The sequence below is a fragment of the Phacochoerus africanus genome, chromosome 4 (assembly GCF_016906955.1).
Source record: "Phacochoerus africanus isolate WHEZ1 chromosome 4, ROS_Pafr_v1, whole genome shotgun sequence".
NCBI lineage: Eukaryota > Metazoa > Chordata > Mammalia > Artiodactyla > Suidae > Phacochoerus > Phacochoerus africanus.
This window is the reverse complement of record NC_062547.1, coordinates 144,115,993-144,141,514: the sequence shown is the minus strand read 5'-3', so window position 1 is coordinate 144,141,514 and position 25,522 is coordinate 144,115,993. Positions and strand designations below refer to the sequence as shown.

The window sequence follows — 25,522 nt, the reverse complement described above, 5'->3', positions numbered from 1 at the left end:
ACGGTTAGAGGAAGGAGGCAGCACTGGCCCTCTGAGACACTTCCATCCTTAAATAGATTATGTTGGAGTTCCCGCTGTGGCTTTATGGGTTAAGAACCTGACTAGTATCCACGAGGATGCAGGTTTGATCCCTGGATCTGCTCAGTGGATTAAGGATCTGGTGTTGCCATGAGCTGTGATGTAGGTTGCAGACACAGCTCGGATCTGGCATGGTTGTGGCTGTAGTGTAGGCAGCAGCTATAGCTCCAATTCAACCCCTAGCCTGGGAACCTCCATATGCCACAGGTGTGGCCCTCAAAAGAAAAAAAAAAAAAGATTATATTAAGGCCTATGGCCTCCCCAGCTGGTGGATTATTTCAAGGCCCTGCCTGTCCTGGGCTCACTGCTGGAAGAAGGTTTAGCCTCTGATGAGTCTTCCCTGAAACGTGCCGGTCCCTCACTCACGAGTGTTGCTAGGTCTCCTCTAGCTGGTGAAATAGAGTAGGATGCGGGTGTCCTGCGCACATCCCTGGGCCCCACCCACCGGGCTCCTGCCCATCCTCCAAGGTCCCAGCTCGCTGTCATTCCTCAGAAACACCCCACCACAAACCACTCCCTCACTGCCTCCCGCCACCTGATTTCAATGGGGAGGTACAGGCATGGGCCCTGTAGGATGTTCTTACTCAGCTGCTCACTTTTTAAAAACTTATGATCTCCCTCAACAGGAATAAAAACAGATGATGAAAGCAGGTACTGTGATTATTTTATTTGCCTATGAGTCCCCAGGGCCTGAGAAACCATAGTTGTCACAGATATTTGTTGAATGAATTAATGAATAAGAATAGACAGCTGCAACCTCCTCTCTGCCCCCAGTCTCTTCTTCCTCATTTGGTTTGTTCGTTTTTATGGGGAGGGATGAATGGTTTTAGAAGAGACATAGGATTAAATTCAGATGGAGTTAAACTATTAAAAATATTCATGTGTGGGCTCAGGATGGCAACTGGACAGTTAGGAGCTTCTCAGGGGCTTCTAGGTATAGCACGTGACTTTTCAGGAAAACTGACAGAAGGCACAGCACACCTGGACCATCGCTCCCCCCACCCGCCTTTCTTTCAACAAACACTATTTTGTGCACCTTACCTGCCAGGGCTGTGCAAGATGCTTGAGATTGAAAGCTGAGCAGCAAAGGCCAGGGCTCTGCCCTGATGGAGCCAAGTCAAGGGGGAGGGAGTTCCTGTCATGGCTCAGTGGGTTTAGGACTCAATGTTGTCTTTATGGGAATGAGGGTGCAACCCCTGGCCCTGCTCAGTGGGTTAAGGATCTGGCATTGCCACAAGCTGTGGCCTAGGTGGCAGCTGTGGCTCAGCTCCAGTGTTGCCACGGCCATGGTATAAGCCGGGAACTTCCATTAGCTGCAGGTGCAGCCATAAAAAGAAAAAAAAAGTAGAGGAGGAGGAAGAGATCAGTGAGCAGCTGCAGCGACACCCAGGGGGCCAAGGGCACCTGATGGGGGGCTGGGCCATGACCCGGGGTGGGGGTCAGGGAAGAACATCCGGGGAGCAGCCAAGGGGAATTCTGAGGGAGACGCGGGAACATCCCGGATGTCAGGGGCTGAGGGTGGCAAAGCTGGCAGAGAGGTAAGGGCGAGGGGCAGCAAGTTCAAAAGTCCAGAAGTGAGAGCCAGCTCAGAATCGGGAGGTGTTCGCCCTGGTGGGAGGCCACTGATGGATTCAAGGCCAGGGAGCCTTTGGGTCCTCTTACTCAAAGCTAAGCCCAGCAGAGCTTGGAGGCAGTGTGGGTCCAAGCTGGTTGCACCTCAGGAAATGGCCGCAGGGTAAGGTCCACAGAGCCAGGACCCCGCAGCTTGCTTCTGAGGACGGTGGCCAGCAACAGAGAACTATGAACCAGCCATTCCCTGAGGGAACAAATGCAGCACCCTCAGGATGACCTCAGGATCCCAAGGCTGAGCATCTCGATGGCTGGCTGGTCCAGTCTGTCTGACCTGCCCTCCAGCCTCTCAGAGAGGACACTGCTTTGCAGCTTTTTGCAAGTACAGAAGCATGACTCGCAAATCCGGTTCTTGAGGCCGTCCTCGTACAGCCAAGGGACAGACAATGAGTCCAGTCAGCTGCTGAGTCAGGGCAGGATGGAGAAGAGCGAGAACAGGGGTCCTTCATGCCCAGGCTGCAGGTCAGGCAGCAGGACTCGCCCACATTCTCTGTCATCTAATGAGATGCCCATGGTGCCTCAATTCCCCACCTGTCACTGAAGATCGATGAACCCACGTTCCCACAGCAGCTCCCTCTCCTGCGGAAATTATATTTTCTGGTAGACATGGTGGTGAGAATTTCAAGTCTGACATCAGCTGATGTCTGGGTACCGTGAGCTGGTTGCACGCTGTGGTCTCTCTCAGAGAAGGCTCCCATGGAACCAAGATAAGCCAGCCAGAGAGCTATGAAGAGTGGGCACCACATCTGGCCTGTGCCCACATCTACATGCTGTCTGAGGTCCCACCACCTCTTACTTGGGCAGGTGCATCTAGTTTCCCTGAACTCTTTCCCAATACTGCTTCGCTCAACAGTCAAACGGACATTTTAAAAACGTGAATCTGACCATGTCACACAGCAAGACTCATTGTTTGATAGTTTTGAGATAATGGCCCTACCCGCTTCCCCAGCCACAGCCCTCTTGCCTCAGCTGGAGTGGACTATTTTCAGTTCCTTAAGTACAACGTGCTCTTGTTGGACTCAGGACCTTTGCACAGGCTCTTCCTGCTACCTTCTCCTCCCTGTGCACTAGGAATAAAAATGCCCCTTCCTCCAGGAAGTCTTCCCATCTGCCAGGCTCAGTAGGTCCCGCATCATCTGGCTCACAAGGTGCCCTGGACTTTGCTGCTGTAACATTCAATTCATTGGGAATCGCTTTTTTCGGCGGGTCTCCCCCATTTGCATGCAGACGTTAAGAGGTGCATCTGCCTTGTTCTCCATTATACTCCTCCTGTCTGGCACCTAGTAGGTGTTCATGAAGCATGTGTCAAGGGAATGAGTGGGTGCTCAGATCTTTGAACAGTTGGGAACAACGTTATCGCGTGAATTACGAGGCAGAGAGAAACGAGAACATAATAGAACCGCATTGCAATCCTAAACCGCGTGACCTTCCTCGCGCTGGAGGCCAGATTTCATCGCACTCTGGGCTCGTGAATTGTGACTAGGCCCCGTTTACATCCCCAGAACTGGGGTTTGGCTCAGTTCACCGTCATCTGGGCCTTTCCATCAGCCACGACCACGATCAGGAAACCAGAGCCTCGGAGCAAACCCAGTCGGGGTAGGATGTGTCAGTGAGCCTGCTGGTGGCCTGCGCCTCTCTCTACAGAGACAGGAAGCCCTTCCTCCTGCCCCAGCCTCGCACAGCACCCCAGAATGAGAAGGATCTGGAACCTATATTCGATGCACCTTACCCTCTGTTTTATTTTCAACCCCACCCCCACCCCCACCCCCAGCAGGGACAAACAATAATTCAGCAAGGGAAATATGAGTAATGGAAAGAAAGAGGAAAATAAACATATCAAAATGGGCAGTGTCCCCTGGGCCACCACTTTTAAAGAAAACAAGGAGAGTAGATTTGGAGGTATTTCGGGGACCTTGCTAAAATGAGAAAAATAATTGAGCTGGCGCCTTCCTTCGAGGCTGAATTCCTTTCCTTTCTCTTGATGTAGGAAAAAAAAAAAAAAAGGATCTCCCAGACCAGCGGTTCTTACGCCCCCGTGTCCATCAGAATCCTTAGGGGAGGAGTTCCCGTTGTGGCTCAGCTAGTATCCATGAGGATGCAGGTTTGATCCCTGGCCTCGCTCACAGCATTGCCGTGAGCTGTGGTGTAGGTCAAAGACATAGGTCAGATGTGGCGTGGCTGTGGCTGTGGTGTAGGCTGGCGGCTACAGCTCCAATTGGACCCCTAGCCTGGAAACTTCCATATGCCGCAGGTGCAATCCTGGAAAAAATAAATAAATAAATAAATAAATAAAAATTTTTAAAAAGCAAAACACCACAAACTATAGTTAGGATGTGTAGAGCGAAGCAGATTATTAATTTCACCTTCTGGGCAGAAAGGGGGATGGGACAGGTATGCTATGCATTTCACTCACTTCAGTTGACCCTGACCGAGGGGAGCCCACGGGTAAGGAGCTACGCTAGGTGCAAGGGCAAAGTGATGACAGCAACTCACGTGGATGACACCTTGGAACGTGTTTTGTGTTTTCCACTCATGGTCTCATTTAATCTTCAACCACCTTACGAGGTATTAATATCTGTGTGTGAGAGATGAGAAAACTGTGGCACAGAGAAGTGCAGTGACCTGCCCAAAGTCACCCAGCAACTAAGTGCCCACTCAGATTGGAACGAAGGTCTCTTTGTCTGTGCAGCCTCCAGGCTTACCTGTTACCTTGCAAATGCCCTTAAGAGGCCCAGCCCTTGCTTTTCTAATTACAATTAATGAGAAAGGCATAAGACAATCGAAATAATAGGTGCAAATTATATAGTTCTGTGAAGCAACGAGTGATCACCCCTGGGGATGTCTGATGTGTCTCAGCCTGTTGTCATTACTCACTTGGCTGAGGCTTTGTCACCTGGATCTCGGGAGTCATGAAGAGATAGGACAGTCCTCAAACCAAAGCAGCCATTTGCCCTTCTCTGTGGAAGGACGGAGTTGGGGCATTTTCAAAAAAACCAAGCAGCCTCCACAGCCTGTTTCTGCTGCATGCAGAGGCGTCTGGGAGCACGAGGCCACAGCCCAAACCTGGAGGGGTGCTGTCTCATTCTGTGAATCCCTCAAATATGAAAGCTATGATAGTGCCAGGTGGGATGCGCTGCCCAAGTGCTGTGTAGAGCACTATGCACAAGTTAGGTCTTTGCAGTGACCCTACAAGCAGGTACCATTCAGGCGAGGAAATAGACTCGGAGAGGACCAGCCACTTGCCCGCAGTCACACATCGACTATGGGGTGACACCTGCTGGTCTGAATCGCAATGAGTTCTCAGCACCTTGGCTGCCTATTTAAAGACCAGGACAGACCCCCCTGGGAATGCTGGGGAAGCAAGAACTCCCAGCGGTCAGGCATTTTTCATTTGGCTGTGCCAAGCCCGGCCTCAAGCCTGGGAGGTTCTTATTTCAGCAAGTATTTACCAACAGTGTGCCACACAAGGGCCCCACATTTAATAAGCAGAAGGTCTGGTGCCCTTCGCAATAATTCACTGTACATTTACAAATGAACAGCGGATAACATCACTTCGAGGTGCTGTTGCCAGAGGTCTGGGAACTGCTGGATTAAGCAGTCACTGATGCCTGTGATTTGGAGAGGAGGGGAGGTTTGAGCAGAGCTCAGGCAGGGTTTGTCGGCACTGACAGATGACGGCAGGGTGGCAAAGGAGTGAAGTGGCCAAAACGTCAGAGACAGGAGCCACCTCTGAGCCCCGCCGCCAGCCCACACTGCCACAGGGCATCTGCTGCCCACGAGCCTGGAGCTCGCTGAACCCCGGCGAGGGCGGCGGGTGCATGCTGTGGGGACAGCGTCCCTCAGGTTGGGTCACGTGCTCGGGAACATGTGCAGCAAAAGCCCAGGAATGGTGCTGAGTCTCCTCAGAGCAGGGTCAGGCAAAGGGCAGGGGTCCCATTTTACGAGGGCCTTTTGAAACCAAAGTCGGCAGGTCAGAAAGTTTCAAGTTAATTTCTCCTCTCCCTCCAAGAGCAGACACAGAAATCAGAAAGGAAGTAGAGCGAAGTCCAGGAGTGAAAACGGAACTTAAGCCCATAAGAGGCACAAACTTTCTGAAATTTTTTGAGTAATAACCTTAACAAAACACGTTATGCTTGCCCCCAGCAATTCCATTTCCATAAATCCCTCCTAAGCGTGGAATGGGCTTCTATGCAAGAATGACCACAGCAATTCTGCTCATAACAGTGACAAACAGTATACAACCTAAATGTCTAATGATAGGGGACTGTTGCCCCGGGTTTGCACGTCCTTATAATGAAATCTTAGAGTCCTATGCAGCCATTGCAAATGCAGATGTATATAGATTTATGTTTATTAATGAGAAAAAAATCATACATATGAGTCCACTTTCTTCAGATCAGATCTGAATCAAGTTAACAGCGTTGAAATCATACAAAATAAACTCTCTGATCACATGCAATTAAATTAGATCTCAACAACCATAACTATCCAGAAAACCCCAAATACTTTCAGCTAAACAACCTTCATTGAAATAACCCTTCGACAAAAAAAAAAAAAAAAAAGGAGAAATTATAAAATAATTTAAAGTGAACAATATAAAAAGTACGGCATACAAAAATTGGGGAGGCAACTCAAATAATCGTTAGAGGGGAATTTTACCATTAAGGGCTCATATGAAAACATTTTTAAGGGAGGGTCTAAAAATGAATGACCCAGGGTTCTGCATTAAAAGAATTTTAAAAATAAAAGTGTAAAGGAATCTAAAAGTTAGTAGAAATAAGAAAGATTAAAGAAAAAAGTAGATGGCAACACAATAGAAATCAGGCAAACGACGCAGAAAATCAACAAAGCATAGAGCTGTCTTTTTGTCTCTGGCAATCTGAGATATTCATACGTGTGAATCATGTCTAATTTCACTTTGCAACATCCTTACGTCTCCATGAATGGATATGTTAACAGAAGTTATCTCTGGCCAAGAGGAACCTGGACAGTCTTTTAAAGCTTTTTATTGTTGTTCTTCTGTATTGTCTAATTTTTCTAGCACTCTCAAACGTAAGGATTTCTAAGAAGATTGACTGGCATCCTTTGCTTATTTGTTGAAAGGATCTAACAGCCAAGCACCCAAGTATTAGCCCTTTGCTTTTCAAAGAATGGGGCACTTTCCCCTGGCAACGCCAAAGTTCTGAGTGGTTCTAAGACATCTTTTTTAGGAACAATGCCGAGAGAAAGGGTGCCCCCTTTGAAGACTCCTTCAATCACTTTCATGACTCAAGGAGAAAGCTTTGGTTTGGTACGACTTTGTTTTCAGCTCACCTAGAACTGCTGTTCTCTCTTTGTGACTCCAAGAGTTGAGCAGGCAGGAAACAGCATCCAAGCAAAAGCCAGTGACTGCTGTCCTTTCACTGTATTTGCCTTTACAAGTGCCTTCCCTTTACGGGACATTTTTGCCATTATAATAGAGAGATAAAGCTACCTTTAAATAAGGAAATGAAATTTAGGTAAAACTGTACTTCGGTAAAAAAATTTTAAAGTAAGGAATTTGGCAAGGGGATAAGGATCTGAGTGATAAAGGTGCACACCTGTGTTGAGGCCCAAGGAAAGGGATGCTAACCTCTGGTGATGGTAGCCCCTCCTGGAATATCAGTGCACACTAGTTTATCCCAATGGCTCAAACCAACCCAGGCCTTGATTTCTGTCTATCTTATCATTTCAATATAAAAACAAAAGCACAGAGGTGATAAACGAGGAATTTGCTCAGGTGGTGACCCAGGTGGAGGGGGGACGGCTGCAGAATAGGACTTATGTCCAGATGAGTCCTGCTGGAAGGATGATGGAGAGCGAGGCTCCTAAGAGCAGATACAATTTCTTTGCCCTGAGAAAAGAGGCCCTTCCACAGGAAGAAGGTCAAGTCCGGTCTATTTTTATAAGAGCATTTCAAGTGGTTAGTGGACTTACTTCCTGTGGTTCCCAGGAGGATGTTGGTGGCGGGGAACAGGGACTTGATGAGTGAGAATCAATAATTATCTCTATATTTGCTTCACGTTTTTCCATAAAAATAATCCGGGGGAAAAAACACTTGCTTTAGAAGAGCAAAGTTCATGACGCCAGAGAACAGAACAGGACCTAAAAGTTCCTGAGTGTGTGGCAGAGTCCTTAGGTCAAGATTTTGCAAGCGGAAGACTGATGGATTCACTTATTCCCTGCCCTCCTTCATTCACTCGAGAAAGAGTTGAGCCGGTTCTCTGTGCCAGGCGTGCTTGAGGGGCTGTGAAGAAGCTGGCTCTGTCCTCCAGGGGCTTATGGTCAATTCGGGGAGAATGTCATCAACCGAGGAAACACATGGGGAGGGCGGGGGACACACAATTAAATTACAAATGATGAGAAGTGGTGAAAAGAACAAGAGCCAACAGGGGAGAACCACAGAGGTAGAGGGGACAGAACTCAGAGCAGGAGGTCAAGGAAGACCTCGGGGAGGTGGCACTTTAGCTGCCACCTGTGAGGTGGAAAGGGTTGGGGAAGAAAGAGCATTGCTGGTGAGGGAACCATTTGTATGAAGGCAGCCGGAGGGAGGAAACCACCATGGACTCAAGGATCCAAGAGAAGCCAGGAGTGGACAGAACACAATGTGGAAAGGGAAGGAGGAGGAGGTCAGGCTGGGTCACAGGGTCTGGGTTTTACTTCACGGAAATGGAAAGCTACGAAGGATTTAGGCCAGGGAGGGATCATCTGATAGATTTATAAGATCTTCTGACACTGTGTATAGAAATGACTGGAGGGGGCCAAGAACCAAGGAGGGGCTACTTTAGAAGTTAAGACAGGAATGGCAGCCGGACGCGACTAGGCATTGACAGTGGGTGGTAAGTACTAGAGTCACGGGGCTTGATCGTGAATGCTTAAAGAGGTTGATGCACTAGCAGGGCTGGGGCCAGGATGGGGCCAGGGAGGCCCCTGCTTTGGGTGTCCAATTTACTCAGAAATCAAGAGAACTAATATTTTAACACAAGGTTTTCTAAAAATCAAATTTAATGAACAAAATATCAAGTTTCTTTTTTAAAAAAAGAACCAGTAACCATGCTGTGCCAAGCCACATGAGAAAGCTGAGGCCAAGGGGAAAAATGAGTAACTGATCCAGCCCTTATTCAAATTTTTGATAGTTTGTTCATTTCTTCACTCTTGTCCTGGTGGCTGAACTTGCCCACCTGTAAGGCAAGAGACCACCAGGTGACCCTCTACTCTAAACAGATATCACGGAAGGAAAACTAATGACATGAATCATCGAAGCCGCCTGGTGGTGTAGACAGCATTGTTTCTCCTTATTCTGGAGACTCTGAGCCAGAAGGTGCATAATAGTTGCTTCATAAATATTTCTGGGGGTAACGTAACTGGCTGACATTTATGAGGCTCTTACTATGTTAGGTCCTCTGCCCCAAACTGTTAAATACAATGATCTCCTTTAATCCTCACAGTAATTCTGTGAAGGAGGTTCAGTATTACCCCTTTGTTGCCATGCCTGGCATATGCTTGATGGGCATTTTAAAAATATAGGAAGAAAGAAAGAAAGGCTGGAGAGATAGAAGGGACGAGAAGAAACAGAAAAAGAGTTTCACACTGTTTCTTCAGAGTCCTCTGTGGATAAGCAGTGATTCCAACACTGGAACACGCTGCTCTAACAAACGCTATTCACCACGCTTGAAAGGATCAGTGGAGAAAGGAAGCTAACCCAAAATACCACCTTCTTCCACAGGGAATATTTTAGGTAAATTGGGTTGTTTCACACTTTTTCCCAGCAGCTTTTCTGATAATTTATTTCTTGACTTCATTCATTCCCAAATATTTACTGAGCAATTACTATGCGTCAGGCACAGATCTAGGTGATGACAATAGCGTGTGAGCCAAACAATCTCTGTGTGTGTGTGTGTGTGTGGTGTTGGAGTGAAACAGTACCAAGGAAGCAAACACATACAGAAAATCACCAAGTATCATAAATATTACATAAGGAACACTTCAGGGTCTGAGGCAGAAGATAGGGAAGCCATGGGGTCTCCCCTAGACAGCATGTGCCCAACACAGGGAATCTTGGGGGCTCCTGAGGGTCATGCTGCCAAAGAATGTCTGCAAATCAAACCAGCCAAACCTGACAACCTAACGACTTGCTCCTGGAGAGGACAGTTTTGAAAAGCAACACCCATCTATTTATTTATCTTCTGTATGAACTCATCCATAGAAAATCTATTCACGCCATCAAGGAGTCAGGAATACAGCATCGTGGAAACACCGGGAAATATTCTGCCTTCTGACTGCCCCACCCCACGGGCACACCTACATGTCAAGATGTGTGCAATTCCAGCCCCTTGAATCTGATAATGCCAGGGAGCCAAGGAATGTGGTTTCCTTGAAAGTTCAAGAGGACCCATGTGCCAAAAGATGGCAGCCCAGAGAAGGAGGCCAGCCCCTGACATTTCTCCCTACTTCGTGTTGCCTCATCTGCTTTCAAAGGCCAATAATGCAGAAGTGTTCCATGTTTCAAACCACCCCACCCAAGGCAATGGCACTTTGATCTCTAAGACCTGAAGGGCACTGGGAGGTGGAGGATATTAATGGCTTTGAAAGGTCAGTTAGGAAAAAAAAAAAAAAAAAAGGAATAAACAAGGAGAGAAGCCACGAGGCATTGAAGGGATGAAAGCAAGCCATACGTTGAGCTCCCTGCCAAGTTCAAGACCGCCCCCGGGAGAGGCCATGTTTGACATATCAGCACTGAGCTATCATTGCAATGTTTCTGATAAATGGCATCTTGACTGCAATTTGTACCTTCACGGAGACACTAGATACAAGGGCAGATTTATCTCTTAGTTTAGCCTCTTGGATACAAGACCTCGACTTGCTTCCAAGCTCTTTCATCGCTTATCAAACACTGGTCGTACCCCAGGGCCTTCAGGAGTGATGTTCTCTGGCTCCATCTCCTTCCCATAAAACCCACCTGGCCCCTGCCAACCACAGCTGCGTGGGGACCTGTGTGTGGAGCCCCAGGGATGCAGTCTCCGGACCCGAGAGCCACCAGACAGGCGGAAACAGGGCAAAGAGTGCACACTGGTCCGGGTCCCTTCTGGACTTTTCCTGTGGGATCAGAGAGCTGGCACGTGGAAGGAACCTCTAAAGATAGCCAAAGTCCTTAACAAGAAATAACGCAAAAGGAAACAAGTTTTAGACCCTCCTGCGGCAAGCCCGGCAAAAACGAGGCCCCGGGAGGCTGGTACTGGGGGATTCTTTTCTTCCTGCCCTTTGGCCGTGACATCCACTGGGCACCTTTGTGAATCCTGGGCCCAGCTCCCCCCACCCACTCCCTGCATGGTGCTGGACGCCTCTGCAGGAATGTCGCTCTCGGCACTTGGTTGGGGCCTCCGTGGCCCGCTTTCAAGACCCAGAATTGACTCTGACATGTGAAACGAGTTCCATGGGGTTTACATTCCTCTTCTGTATCCAAGCACCTTAAAACACGAACCCGCATGCCAGGACTGCTAAGTCTTCTTCCAGAGACGCTTGGATATATCTGGCTGGCAGAAATGTGAGTTTTGTCCTTTTCCATTTTTGAATGTTTTGAGTGAGCCTGGGGCCTTTGGAAACAAAGCCGCCCCACAGAGGGGCAGCAAGATAAGCTGATGTCTCGGGACAAAGGGTTTTATTCTTGGCAGAGCCAGAGCTTTGCTTTGATAAGCTCATCAGCATCTCTGCGTCTCAGATCTGCTGGTTAGAGAAACGGGAGAGGCGTTCATCTACCCAGTGACAGCAGGAAGAGCAGACACAGCAGGATTACCCAGTCCCTGGCGTGGTGTCTGTACCAGAGACACCCCAAAGTAAAATGCTTTGCAAAAGCCCAAGTGTTTTAAAAATGTAAATAACGGACACGCTAAAACACAGGCTCTCGTTAACCACAGTCATAGGGCCTCCTATTCCAAGGCACTCATGCGAAGCAAGGCCCTTCCCAGGCCTTAGCTCTCCTCCTTCCTCCTGGCACCACCACCACAGGATCGGGCGTCTCCACAGCATCCTTTGGCAGATGAGGGTCAGAAAGGTTAAGTGACTTGTCTGGTCCTACAGGGAGTGAATGACACAGGAGAGACCCACAGCCAGGTCTGTGGGAATATCCCTTCCCCGCGCCTTTCCAAGCTAGGCTGGAGGAAGATCTTTGACCCAGTCTGCCCGGTGGTGTCTGGCCTCAGCCCAGCCCCTTCAGAGCAAAGGCAAATGACTCCACGGTGACAAAAGCCGAGAAGGGCTTGGCCAACGCTGGGTCAAGGGAGAGCAGCGTCACAGTGACAATCAGCAACGTGCTGGTGGGGGACACTGGACTGCGGTGGAAGATGGTCACGTGTCAAGGGAGAAACTTGCAAAGACCTCATTGAAGAAAAACAAGCGCTTCCTTCAGAACATGACGATGGCGCTCTGGGAACTCTGGGGGCTGGTGGCTTAAAATGAGTGGAAAAGCCAAGGGCCACTCAGTCAAAGAGGCATTTAATTCTCTTTCCCATGTTTCTTTGGCAATTTAAATCATAGGCTTTGGAGTCCAAAAACCCTCCCTTCTGATCTCAACTTTCACATTTATGTAGCTGTGTGACCTTAGACAAATTACTTAAGCTCTCTGAGCCCCAGTGTCCTCAGCTGCCAAATGGGAGATTAAAAAACAATGTCATGAGTTCAGTTCAGGGCAGTGTCCCTGGTCTGTTAATTAAACTCTGAGACATTGAACTGGCTGGGGTAGATGACTGCATCAAAAATATTCCTCTATTCATTTACCTCCCGGCTTACAAAAACAAAGAAAAAAAAAAGCCACGCCTGTCTAATAGAATTTCTTTGAAATTGATTAAAATCATGTATGTCAAGCACTTAAGACAGTACCTGGTACATGGTAAATGTTCAAGAAAAGGTCACTCTTATTATTTATGGACATATTTTATGATTTATGGGTATGTCCAGAGCAGGCTATAAAGAAATATACGGCAGGGGCAAGCCCTCGGCATTTCCAAAGAGATAACATACGCCTACTTCAAAGGACTTGAGTTTGGAGAAGCCGAGTTTTCTAGGCCAGGAGAGAAGAAATACCAAAAAAAAAAAAAAAAAAGACTCAACAAACAGCATTTCTTTCTATGAGGTGTAAGGTCCACTGACTTCAAGAAAGGAATGTTCTTGCTGGGCTGGTTCTGGAGATTGTAACTCACACAACAGATTGAAAAGATTTTTGGAGACACATCAGTAAAAGAAGGCTAGAGGAAGGGGCGGAGGAGGGCAGCCAGAGTGCCTGCAGAATCGTTTTGCATTTGGCTCGAAGCCCTTTAAAGCATCAGTCTGCAGGAAGGATATTTCCACGGGAGATGTGTGCAGGTCTTCACTGAGCACCCAAAGGATACTCTGGCCCGGGATGTACCATTAAATTTCAGACAGCACTGGGGCCCGCAGAGTACACCACTGCGCCAGGGAGTGGTCTGTTTTTCCTCTCGGAGGGGAAGCTGTTTTCTCTGAGCACTTAAAAGAATTCCTGACCTCAAATTGAATGATACTCTGTGGGGGAGATTTATGGGGGGTGGAGAAGCCAGACTGCAGAGCATGAAAGATCCAGAACAAGGGAATGCAGGATACTGGAGGTGATGCTTGGGAATGGATGTGTCTGCCCCTGTGTTCTCCTCTTCACTGTGGAGTGTGACAGCTAAGGCTGGGATCGAGCTATTGTGTGACACGGCCCCCACTTCCTGCTGGCTACACTTAGTCTAAGCATTCACGTCCCTCTTATCTGAAGCACAGCTTGATGAATCTGGTACAGCCAGACTGTAAACTCCTTAAGGGCAGACACTGTCATTTCTGCTACAGGTCCAGAAACTCTTATTTGAAAAGCCTTGGGGCTAGACATGTTCCAGAATCCAGAATTTGGGGGATTTTAGAAAGGCAGTATGGTGCATGTATCGTGTATTATGAAACAACTCCAGAGGCGTCTGGTACCGCATCCTATAACCAAACATGTTAGTAACTCCGCACCAGACGATGCAAATATTAACCCAGGAGTCCCCATTGTGGTGCAGCACAAACAAATCTGACTAGGAACTATGAGGTTGCGGGTTCAATCCCTGACCTCGCTCAGTGGGTCAAGGATCCAGCGTTGCTATGGCTGTGGTGTAGGTCAGCAGCTGTAGCTCCGACTGGACCCCTAGCCTGGGAACCTCCACATGCTGCAGGTGAGGCCCTCAAAATAAATAAATAAATAACCCAAAGTGGGATAAAGACTTTAAATAGTCTCAGGACGGTTTGGGTCAGGTTTTGCCACATTTCAGTTATGGAAGAGCTTCTGGTTTTCAGAGACTTTCAAATTTCAGAATTAATGGATGTGGGATTTCAGGCCATTTTTTTTCTTTTCCTTTTATTTTTCCTCCTTTTCTTTTGTAAATTTCCAGGACATCTGCAGCCTTCTGCCCCTGCCCATCCAGAACATGACCCCTTGATCGCCTTCGTACAACATTTGATTTTGGAAACTGGGGGATAGTTTATTTTCAGGGACTTGGAGACTCTCAAGGATTAGAAGGACCCTAAATCAGGAGGGTCCTGAACTCAGTGATCCTCTGTCCTCCTGAGAGTCATACACATAAACCCATGACCCATACTGAGAACTGGTACATCACAGTTGGCACGTAAGCAGATGAGACGAGAGCTTCGCTGCACATGAGTGATAAAGAAAAATTCTCCCCTAGCACTTAGAAAATGATGTTCTTCAAATATTGTGAAAACATCACTGAAATGTTAAAAATCAAGTTTGTTCAATCCTAAATCAGTAACACAGATGATTGGAAAATAAAACAAGCAGCCACACGAAGGTGGATAATCAAGCTACTATCTACTGAATGCTTATAAGCTTTCGAGTGCTGGGCTCAGCACTTTGTATGCATTATCACTTAATACTCAGAGAACCCTGGGCAGTAGCTATTGTTCTGGAGATGAGGAAACTAAGGGTCTATGAGGGTCCAGTCAGGACTCCAACCTGAGATTGGCAGTCAGGAAAAAAAGAAGCAAGGAAAGGAGGGAGGGAAGGAAGAGCAGAAAGAGAAAAGCCTTGACTTACAGCGTGTGCCAGTTTCCTTGGTATAAATACTCTTGCTGGGGCCAATTTCAAGCTACTAATGGTTCAACGACTGGCTCACAAAATTTGTGAATATTTAACCGTTAGCTTCTCAAAAACATGTAGGAGCCATGTTACACACCACTGCCAAGCCCATCCCACAGCCACGTCCAGAGTTTGCTGCCACCTTTGGGAAATGAGGTTTCAGCTCGGGGATTGAGAGCTCCCTGGCTTGGGGGCATCAGGAGGAGGTGCCTGCCCGGGCTCCATCCTTATCTCAGACCTGATGCAGAACTCCAAGGGTGGAGTAGAGAAAAAAGAGGAAAGAACACACGTCCCCCTTCCTTCAGGCAAACTTGCCTTCACCAGAGGATGGGAACCCAACGTGACACACCCTAGCAGACATCGTAACACCGGGAACGCTTTCCAAGACCCTAGAACCTTCCTCTTGGTCGGATAAGGAAGTCAGACTTGAGACCACAGGGTTTGATACCTTCCTTTAAATCCTTAATTCCCTTAATATCTCCTTTGAGGAAGTAAGGAAGTATCTTCTACAAGATGCGACACAGGTTTGGGCCTGCTTTTTACCCCAGGTAGGACATCCCAACCCTAATTTGAATCCAATTAAAATACCTGTAGGCTCCCGGCATAGCTTCTCTGTTAATACCTGAAGGACCTCCCCTTCTGCTAGGTGTCCTGACGAGAAGGGACTGGCTTGGTATTCAACCAGCAAACATGCGCAGGACAGATTATGTGCAGCCAAGACTAAGTGCTAGGTCTAGAAAGGTAAGGCACAGTTTCTGTCTCAGGGCCTCAGAGACTAATGAAGGAAACGGTCAAGCAAACATAGTTAAATTACATTCATTCATTGATCCAAAAGCTATTTATCAAATGCCCATTCGGTGTTAGGCATTTTGCCAGGTACTAGGATATACCACAATGAGCAGGACAGATTAGTTTGTACTACCATGGAGAGAGACATTAATTAAATAATCAGAAGACTGAAAGTGTTATTAAAAACGGACATAAGAGCTCTGAGCAAAAGGTTAAACAATCCTAGGGGAACGAGAGGAACCTGGCCTGGTTAAGGGAAGTCAGGCAAGTCTTCCTTGAGGAATTGACAACTGAACTAAGACTTAAAGAAAAAGTAGGAGTCCAAGTGAGTGGGGTAGCATAAAGGAGGAGAGGAACAGTATTTCGGAGAGAGGGGACAACCTAGGTGATAGTCCTAAGGAGGGCAGGAATGCATGTTTTCAAGCAGACGGAAGGCTAATTTGTAGAGAGAGAGGGCCAGGGGACGAGGCAGGGGAAGAGGCAAGGGGTTGCCCTCACAAAGCCCCCCAGGCCCTGTTATGACCTTAGTCTTTGTTCCAGAGCAATGGGGAAACAATGAAGGGTTTAAACAGGGAACACACCCAGGGCTGTGACAGAGAATTTGAAATGTTGCTCTGGAAGCATCAGGGAACCAACAAATCTGAACTGGTGTGTGTGGAATGGAGGAAGAGAAGGGAGGTTAAGGCTGGGAATCTGTCCAAATAGGCTTTCTGGAGGAGGAAATATCTGAGATGAATTTTTGAAGGATGAGTGTGACTTAGCCAAGCCACGGTGGAAGGGTGGAGGAAGTGAGAGACAGAGAACGTGGCTGGATGAGTGTAAGGACGGGGGGTCAGGGTGGGGCTCCAAGAAGGGCAGGCCAATAAGAGAAAAGGCAACATGGTTAGTGGGCACCAGATGAGGAAAGCCTTATAAGTCATGGTGGGGTCTGGGTTTTATCCTGACAGCTTCTGGGAATGCACTGACACAGTCAAAGATCATCAGTAGGAGAGGGGTGCTTATTTTTGCATGTTAGAAAGGTCACTGGCAGCAGAGCGGAAAGTGGACTGGAAGGAGCAGTGCCGGAGAAGAGAGACCACTGTTGCCTGCCTCAGCAGCCTGGGTGAGAGAAGGTGCTGCACCTGAACTAGGGCAGCACAATGAGGATGGAGAAGAGAGGGTAACGCTAGATGTCAAGGAGGGATGGATGAACGGGCTCTGTCACCAGTGGGAGCGATTTCTATTCCACCCAAAGAATAGTCTCAACAAAATGAATTCTATTTGTGTTGACTCTTTCCTTATAAGCCAGTACACAGTCAATTTTCATAAGCAGTCCATGTGTCCTCGAAAAGAATGGTGTTCACTAACTGTTGGGTGAACACCAACAGTTTTTTTTTTCTGTCTTTTCTTTTTTTGTTGTTTTTAGTTTTTTGTTTTTTTGTTTTTTTTTTGGTCTTTTTGCCTTTTCTAGGGCTGCTCCTGCAGCATGTGGAGGTTCCCAGGCTAGGGGTCGAATCGGAGCTGTAGCCGCCGGCCTACGCCAGAGCTACAGCAACTCAGGATCCGAGCCGCGTCTGCGACCTACACGACAGCTCACGGCAACGTCAGATCCTTAACCCACTGCGCAAGGCCAGGGACCGAACCTGCAACCTCATGGTTCCTAGTCGGATTCATTAACCACTGCGCCACGACCGGAACTCCTCATTTTCTTTTAATGGCCATGCCCACAGCATGCAGAAGTTCCCAGGCCAGGGATGGAATCCAAACCATAGGTGAGACCTACGCCACAGCTGTAGCAATGCTGGATCCCTTAACCATTGTGCCAGCCTGGGGATTGAATCCGAGACTCCAAAGCAGCTGCAGTCAGATGCTTAACCCACTGCACCACAAAACGAACTCCAGGGTTGTCTTGTACTGTTCATTCTATTAAGCTTGTTAACTGTGTATTTCAATCTTCTACTTCCTTAATATTTTTTTGCCTGTGCGCTCTATCATTTGTGATAGAAATGTGTTACAATCTCCCGCCATTGTCATGGATCTGTCCATTTCTCTTTATATAGCTGTCAATTTTTGTTCTATGTATTTTGAGGCTATGTCATGAAATATATATATACAAGCCTAGAGTTTTATATCTTTCTGTTGAATCGACCTATTTATCATGCAGTGATTCCTTTGATCCCTGATCTTTTGTGCCTTAGACCTACCTCATATTATATTAATATGCCATATTAACTCTTACTTTTTGTTAATATTTGGTATCTATGTTTCATCCTTTTGCTTTTGACCTTTCTGTGTCCTTATGTTTAAGGGTGTCTCTTGTAATCTGAGTGTGGATGATTTCTATTAAAAATCCAGTAGCTAGAAGATTTAGCCCATTTACATTTATTGTGATTATAAATATATTTGAATTTATTTTTGCCACCTAATTATGAGAAAAATTTTTAAAACATTTCTATTCTTTTTCTCTTTTTCCATTTTTTTATAAATACAGTTTTTTATTTATTTCACCTTTTTTTTCCCTTATCCCCACCAGTTGCTGATTGGAATTAATACATCTTATTTCTTTTAGTAGTTACCCTTAAGATTTAACATGATATTTGATTTATCAAAATCTAAGGATAATTAATATCTCTAAAGAAGAGTTAAGATTTTCGGGTGATACCATTCAAAAAAATGGGGAGCAAGGACTTAGGACATATTTGGGTGAGGGTTACCAAAGGTGAGACCTGTTTTATGTATGCTGGATTCAAGGACATATATCCAATTACCACATTCATAGATGCCTATACACCTATCCTCAGTGGCTTAATATATTTTGCAAAATATCCTCCTTCATGGGTATTTTGCATTGTTTAAGCAGTGATGGAGGCTAAAAACAAAATTAAAAAAAATAAGCATCAGTGTTTGCGTTCCTTTGATTCTTAGAACCATGTCTTCCCTTCTAGCCTAGTCACCAGGGCCAAACTACGCACAAATGTGTCCCAGAAATTGCAAGCTTCACAAATGTTCCTCCGATAAATGCTGATAAACTGAGACCTGAGTCTGAAACAGTGACCTGGATTCCCTCTTACACAACCACAGCTTACCTTTGCCCCCTCCATCTTCTCTACTGTTTGAGGCTTAAACAGTGAGGGAGGCAGGCCTTAGCTAACTTCTGCCAAATACAAGAGGGAATGAAACATTCTATTTCTGTAACAACTAAAAAATTATTTTATTTATTTTTATTTTTTTAATGATTTTTATTTTTTTCCATTATAGCTGGTTTACAGTGTTCTGTTAATTTTCTACTGTACAGCAAGGGACCCAGTCACACATATATATTCTTTTTCGCACATAATCATGCTCCATCATAAGTGACTAGATATGGTTCCCAGTGCTACACAGCAGGATCTCATTGCTTATCCATTCCAAAGGCAGTAGTTTGCATCTATTAACCCCAAATTCCCAGTCTATCCCACTTCCTCCCCCTCTTCCTTGGCAACCGCAAGTCTGTTCTCTAAGTCCAACAGTTTCTTTTCTGTGGAAAGGTTCATTTGTGCTGTATATTAGGTTCCAGATATAAGAGATATCATATGGTATTTGCCTTTCTCTTTATGACTGACTTCATTTAGTATGAGAATCTAGTTCCATCCATGTTGCTGCAAATGGCATGAGTTTGTTCTTTTCATGGCTGAGTAGTATTTCATTATATATACATACCACATCTTCTTAATCCATTCATCTGTTAATGGACATTTGGGTTGTTTCCATGTTTTGGCTATTATGAATGGCGTTGTAGTGAACATGCGGGTGCATGTGTCTTTTTCAAGCAAAGTTTTGTCTGGATATATGCTCAAGAGTGGGATTGCTGGGTCATATGTAGTTCTGTAGTTTTCTAAGGTGCCTCCACACTGTTTTCCATAGTGGCTGTACCAATTTACATTCCCACCCACAGTGTAGGAGGGTTCCCTTTTCTCCACACCCTCTGCAGCATTTGTTATTTGTGGACTTATTAATGATGGCCATTCTGACTGGTGTGAAGTAGTACTTCGTAGTAGTTTTGATTTGCATTTCTTTAATAATCAGTGATGTTGAGCATTTTTTCATGTGCTTGTTGGCCATTTGTAAATCTCCTTTGGAGAAATGTATTTTAAGGTCCTTCGCCCATTTTTCTATTGGGTTGTTGGCTTTTTTGCTGTTGAGTTGTATAAGTTGTTTGTATATTTTAGAGATTAAGCCCTTGTCGGTTGCATAGTTTGAAACTATTTTCTCCCATTCCCCAAATTGTCTGTGTTGGTTTTTTTTTTTATAGTTTCCTTTGTTGTGCAAAAGCTTGTCAGTTTCATTAGGTCCCATTGCTTTATTTTTGCTTTTATTTCTGTTGCCTTGGGAGACTGACCTGAGAAAACATTGGTAAGGTTGATGTCAGAGAATGTTTTGCCTATGTTCTCTTCTAGGAGTTTGATGGAGTTTGATGGTATCCTGCCTTATGTTTAAGTCTTTAAGCCATTTTGAGTTTATTTTTATGAATGGTGTGAGGGCGTGTTCCAGTTTCATTGATTTACATGTGGCTGTCCAGTTTTCCCAGCACCACTTGCTGAAAAGACTGTTACTTTTGCCTTCTTTGTCAAAGATTAGTTGACCATATGTGTCTAGGTTTACTTCTGTGTTCTATATTCTGTTCCATTGGTCTGTAGGTCTGTTTTGGTACCAGTACCACACTGCCTTGATGAATGTGGCTTTGTAATATTGCCTGAAGTCTGAGAGAGTTATGCCTCCTGCTTGGTTTATGTTCCTCAGGATTGTGTTGGCAATTCTGGGTCTTTTGTGTAAAAAATTATTTTAAATTAAGCATTCAGTTGTAGCTGACCTAGACCAAATCAGGCTTCAATTAGTTCAACATAATCACTGACTCCTATCTCCCTGAGGTCAGGTCACAGTTGTAAATTTTGCAAGTGTTGTTATGAATACTGGGTCCATTTAACCCTTCAGACAACTGAGTGGGCAGGGTAAAGACTATTAGAGGAAACATCTCGGAAGGAGTGAGTGACTCACCCAGGGTCCCAGAGCCAAACTGTGCATGGCTGGGGCCGAAGAGTGTTGCTCACGCTCCCACATTGAAAAGTGACGGGTGTATTCCCAGGCGAGAGCATATACTGAAGATCCTATTCACACGTCAGGGTTCAGGTTCTCTTCCAGAGGCTACAGCTGACCAAGTAAGTCAGCCTTCACATAGACGTTCCAAAAGTCTTGGTATTCCCCACTTTGGTGTCATCAGTGAGTCAAGAAAATCTCCCCAATGCCCTAAACCTCAAAGGGCTCAGCTTAGCACACAACAATGACATGGAGGCCATGGGGCTTGATCTTCTCCATCTCCCAAGACACACACACACACACACACACACACACACAGTCCTCTCCTGACAGCCAGCAAAAGGTAATAGTAACCAGCAGTACAGCTTACACATGACAAATTGCCATTCCTCTTACTGCCTGATTTCACATAGTTAATGGACTCTCTTATTAGAGCAGTTTGTGAAAATCCTAAGCCCCTGGTAAGGCTGCTGCCTAATGGTTTTATCACATCACATACTTCTTTTATGCCTATCCTTTAACAAATACTGGATTGGCAAGAAAACTTAGACCAACCACTGCCTAAAATATAAGCAAGTTATAAACAAAGCAAAAAAAGGGGTGGGGTAGGCATTTTGTGCCTCTGGACTTCCCTTCTCCAACAAAAAGGGATTTCATTCTTTGGATGTCCAGCTAATTCATAAATCCTGTTGTCATAGACGATCAAGATTTATTTTCAGGCATCAGCATATGTCCTTCAGGTTTCAGGAATGGATCTGAACTGATAAGTGGTAAGAGTGATCTGAAATCAGTGCAGCCACACCCCTGCACCCCCCAGTCACTGTCCCTGTCACTGGGGTGGGGGGGAGCAGAGCAGGCACAGAGTCGACATGTGGCCCTGGATAACCACAGGTTTCATTGTGATCAGGAGGCAAGGGGTGCCCACTGGCCTCTGGCAGAGGTCCTAGCTGGGGAGAGCGCGCAGTGACACAACCCCCATGGCTTACACTCATGTGAATGGGAGTATCAGGACAATTCTTGGTCAGAGCTGATGCCTCCAACCTCAGTCAGCCCTTTGGTGCACCTGTTCCCTCCACCCCAATGGGACAGAAGCAAGACTGCAAATGAGTAGAGCTAAATCCACACCCCACCCTTAGAAACCAACTTAATGGAGCCTCCCCACGGGTGCTGGATCTGCAAGGGAGGCCATCCTCTGCAGGCAACTGCTGCACAATTGGGCTCAGGGTTTGACCTCCATTTGAGAAAACCCAGGTACAGCAAGAAACAAAATTCTGCCACCTAAGATGCACGATACAAATGGCTGTTCATACAGTGAAACGGCCACCACTAGTGTGTGAGTGCTGTCTCCTGTACCGAATTAAGTGCTCAGTAAGTGTGTGGGAAAAAAAAAAAAAAAAACCAAAACCTGCTAGAACAAAAAATAGGGCTTATCTCTAAGTTGTAATTTGAGGAAGAAGGATCTGGTCCTTGTTGCGTGCTGATGAGAGCTGGGAGGAGATGTCCATCTGTGGATGTGCATAACTGCTTTACGTCCGAGGGGATCCAGAATGTAATGAGGATGCAGAGAGAGAGGGAGATGGAGAGGCTGGCGCGGGCAGGCTAAGTAGAGAGACAGAGGTGGGCACAGAGACCCAGAGGCTTGTAGACGAAAGACAGCGCTTTGCAAGAAAGAGTGAGGGTTTGGGAAGGAAATGCAAAGTGCCTTGCGAGGGGAACTCTGCCATCCTCCCTGTGAAACGGATGGAAATGAAATTGTTTTCCACCTATTGTTGTTCCATGTGAAGAGGGCCAGACAGGGTTTCGCCATCTGAAAAGGGGATTTTTGGGGTGGTCTGATTTTAAAGATAGTTTATACAGCATGTGCCAAAAGGCTCTTTGGGGGTCCTCAGAGGGCCTCAAAGCAGGTGACTATCAATTAGAAGAGGAGTTCCTGCAGGTTCGATCCCCAACCCAGCCCAGTACAGCGGCTTAAAGGGTCCAGCGTTTCCACAGCTGCAGTGTAGGTTGCAAGTGTGCCTTGGATTTGACACCTGGCCCAGGAGCCCCATATGCCATGGGGAGGCCAAAAAAGGAAAAAAGAAGAAGAAGAGGTGTACCAGGCATGTGAAGATGGAGGTTTCCAAACTGAACCCTCACACCAAAGTCGGGACAAATCACCCAACGCACCGCCTTGATGGCGGAAGGAATGACTGTTCGAGTGGCTCCAAGAGGCTGCTCCAGGCTCGGGCGGAGGGTTTATGTGTGTGTGGTGGTGGGGAGGGAGGATGGGTGGTGAGTGCCAGGAATGCACGAGGCCGGCCGGCCGGCCTTCCAGCAAGTTCGCAGGGCCCCTCACACTTGGTGACGTGGGCTCTCGGGGGAATGAGGAGATGTATGCGGGCAAGACTGGAAGCTGCTGGTGGTGACTGTCACCATTTGAGTCGCGAATGAGTTCCTTAATGAACGGCGACGTCACGGGGGCAGGTGCACATGCCAGGCAACGGGTAAAACCCCCCTCGTGGATATGATACTACGGTTTCATTGACGTCATCTCACTTTGTCGCGGTGATAAAGGGCCAGTGTGGGCTTTCTTTCAACAGACGTCTTTTGAGGCTCAGCTCCCACACTCACTAGCTGATGATTCTGGACAGGCCACTGAGTATCTGTAAGCTTCGGTTTGGTTTTATAAAAAAATGAGGATAATGCTGTCTTGAAGGGTTATGGTGGGGATGCCACGAGTTAACCTGTGGCCCGTGATATGCTAACGAGGTTGGTGCGCATTCTTATTACAAAGCCACTTGACCATCAACCTGCTCAATGAGCTCCTACTCACTCTTGTACGAGGAAGTTCCCACATTAGTTTTCTGGTCTCTGCTTCGCCTTGCTCTTGCACAATCCTTGCAGTCCAGCAGTGCATTCTCCTAAACGATGGGGCAAGAAGATATTTTAAAATACTAATGTTTACTGGCTTTGCTTTTCAATCCTTCTAAGTGCCATCAATGCATTTTTACAGTAATAATATAAATGCATTTAGAGTGGGTACGTACAACGTTCTAGGGTAAGCGTGCATGGCCTGGTGCCTTCTGTGTCATCATATGTATGTCCCATGAGAAAATAATTAGGACAACAGTCTTTGTACCAGGGACAGGCCACCACCTTCCTGTGTCACGTGAGGATCCGCAGGAAGCTGTGGACACAGGCAGAACCTTCAAAAACTCCACTTCATAAAATGTCCCTTTGGCACAGTGGTTGCCCTTTAAAAAGCCCACTTAACACCTCCATGTCCCTTCTTCTCCAGCTCTGGTTCCCTTTCCCTCCGCGAACCCAGGACTGTCCTTTACACATTAACCCTTGGCTGTCAAGGAAACACCCACCCACCCCCACTCTCGCCCCCACCTTCCCACCCCTGGGTCTCCCATGCCCGGCTACCTGGGCTGTCTCTGTACACAGCCTCAGCGCCTGGTCAAGAGAGTGGGAGAGGAAGGGCACAACCTCAGTGCCGGCCTCCCGGCTTTTGTGGGTTTCCGCCAGACCCTGAGTGTTATTTTAGGGCAACTTTGGTGTTTAATTGGAGGATGTGTGTGGATCAGAAGGAGGGACCCAAACACTATTTTTTTTTTTCCCCTCTGCCAAATGATCAAATTCGATGTTCTAAAAAATGCCCAGCCTGGTCCAGAGCTGTGTCCCATTGGGTGGGAAATGCCTGAAAATCCCTCCCCTGCCAGGTCCATCCTTCCTTAATTAACCACCGGCCACCGTGTAGGCCCTTTAACTGTGGGCAGCACCTGGGCAGCCTGTGGTTACCACCAGACCAGGAGTCTGTGCCCTGAGGCTCTCTGTCTCTTCTGGAAAGTGCCCTCTGCCCCTTCGCTGCAGGAACATCCTACAGGGTTCTTTAATTTCTTAACAGCCTCGAAAGCACCACAACCAGCAACTGCTGAGCCATGGCTGAAGGCGAAATCACAACCTTCACGGCCCTGACCGAGAAGTTTAATCTGCCTCCAGGAAATTACAAGAAGCCCAAGCTCCTCTACTGCAGCAATGGGGGCCATTTCCTCAGGATCCTTCCAGATGGCACAGTGGATGGGACCAGGGACAGGAGCGACCAGCACAGTAAGCACCCATCTCTCTTGGGTCCCCTCGCCCTCTGGTGTCCTCCTTAGTCAAGGGTGGGGGAAGGGAGGAGGGCTAAGGGCTGGCCCCTTCTCTCCAGGTTCTATTCAGGCAAGACTCACTCAGAGGCAGGGGTGATGCAGAAGCACAGGGTTCAAGGTATGGGAAACGGGGAGTTGGGAGGGCTACAGCCTGCCTAAGGGGTCCTAAAAAATGGTTTGGGAGGACTCGCTGCTGACCTAACACACCTGCTGTGAAATCAGGTTGGCTACCAGTATTGGATTGTTCTAGATTGCCATAACTAGCCAGAGGTTTGGTCCCCAAGCCTGGTCAGGGCCCCGCTGGCTCCATGACAACAAGAGTCACATGGGGCAGGGGCGGTAAACCCCCTACAAAGACGTGGGCTCCGTTTCAAGCTGAGTCTCCAGGTTGTGTTTCCATTGGGCTTGAGTGGTGAAATCCTAGTTCAGAGTCGTACGCTGACACATCATAAATTACGCTGCTTTAGCTCTGCACATCGTGCAGATGTGGTTGTGGTAACCGGGAGAGTTAAAGTCGTTCTCCAGACCTTATAGTAACCGGAGAGCAAGAGCAATTGCGCCAAAGGCTGCATATCTCCTCCGGGCTTTCCGGCCAGCCCAGCTCTCAGATGGTGTTGATAAATGGAGGTATGACTCTGGAGAAAAGAACCTTCTCGACTAAGAATAAAAGCCTCTTCCTTCTGCTTTAGTCTGGTGGTGG

The 25,522-nt window shown here is 47.0% G+C and overlaps 1 protein-coding gene and 1 non-coding gene across 4 annotated transcripts in view; both read left to right on the top strand.

The window, feature by feature from the left end:
* FGF1 (fibroblast growth factor 1) overlaps positions 1 to 25,522 on the top strand; it is a 103,918-nt gene that overhangs the window by 58,475 nt on the left and 19,921 nt on the right. For all 3 annotated transcript variants that reach the window (XR_007134639.1, XM_047778925.1, XM_047778924.1), the window contains one exon: positions 24,579 to 24,781. Coding sequence is in view for 2 of the 3 variants with exons in the window: in XM_047778925.1 (XP_047634881.1) it covers positions 24,613 to 24,781 (169 nt within the window). In the remaining variant the exon portion in view is untranslated. The remainder of the gene's footprint in view (positions 1 to 24,578; positions 24,782 to 25,522) is intronic.
* Positions 12,387 to 12,514, top strand: LOC125126591 (small nucleolar RNA SNORA36 family). Its single transcript, XR_007134696.1, has one exon. It is a non-coding gene; the product is annotated as a small nucleolar RNA SNORA36 family (small nucleolar RNA).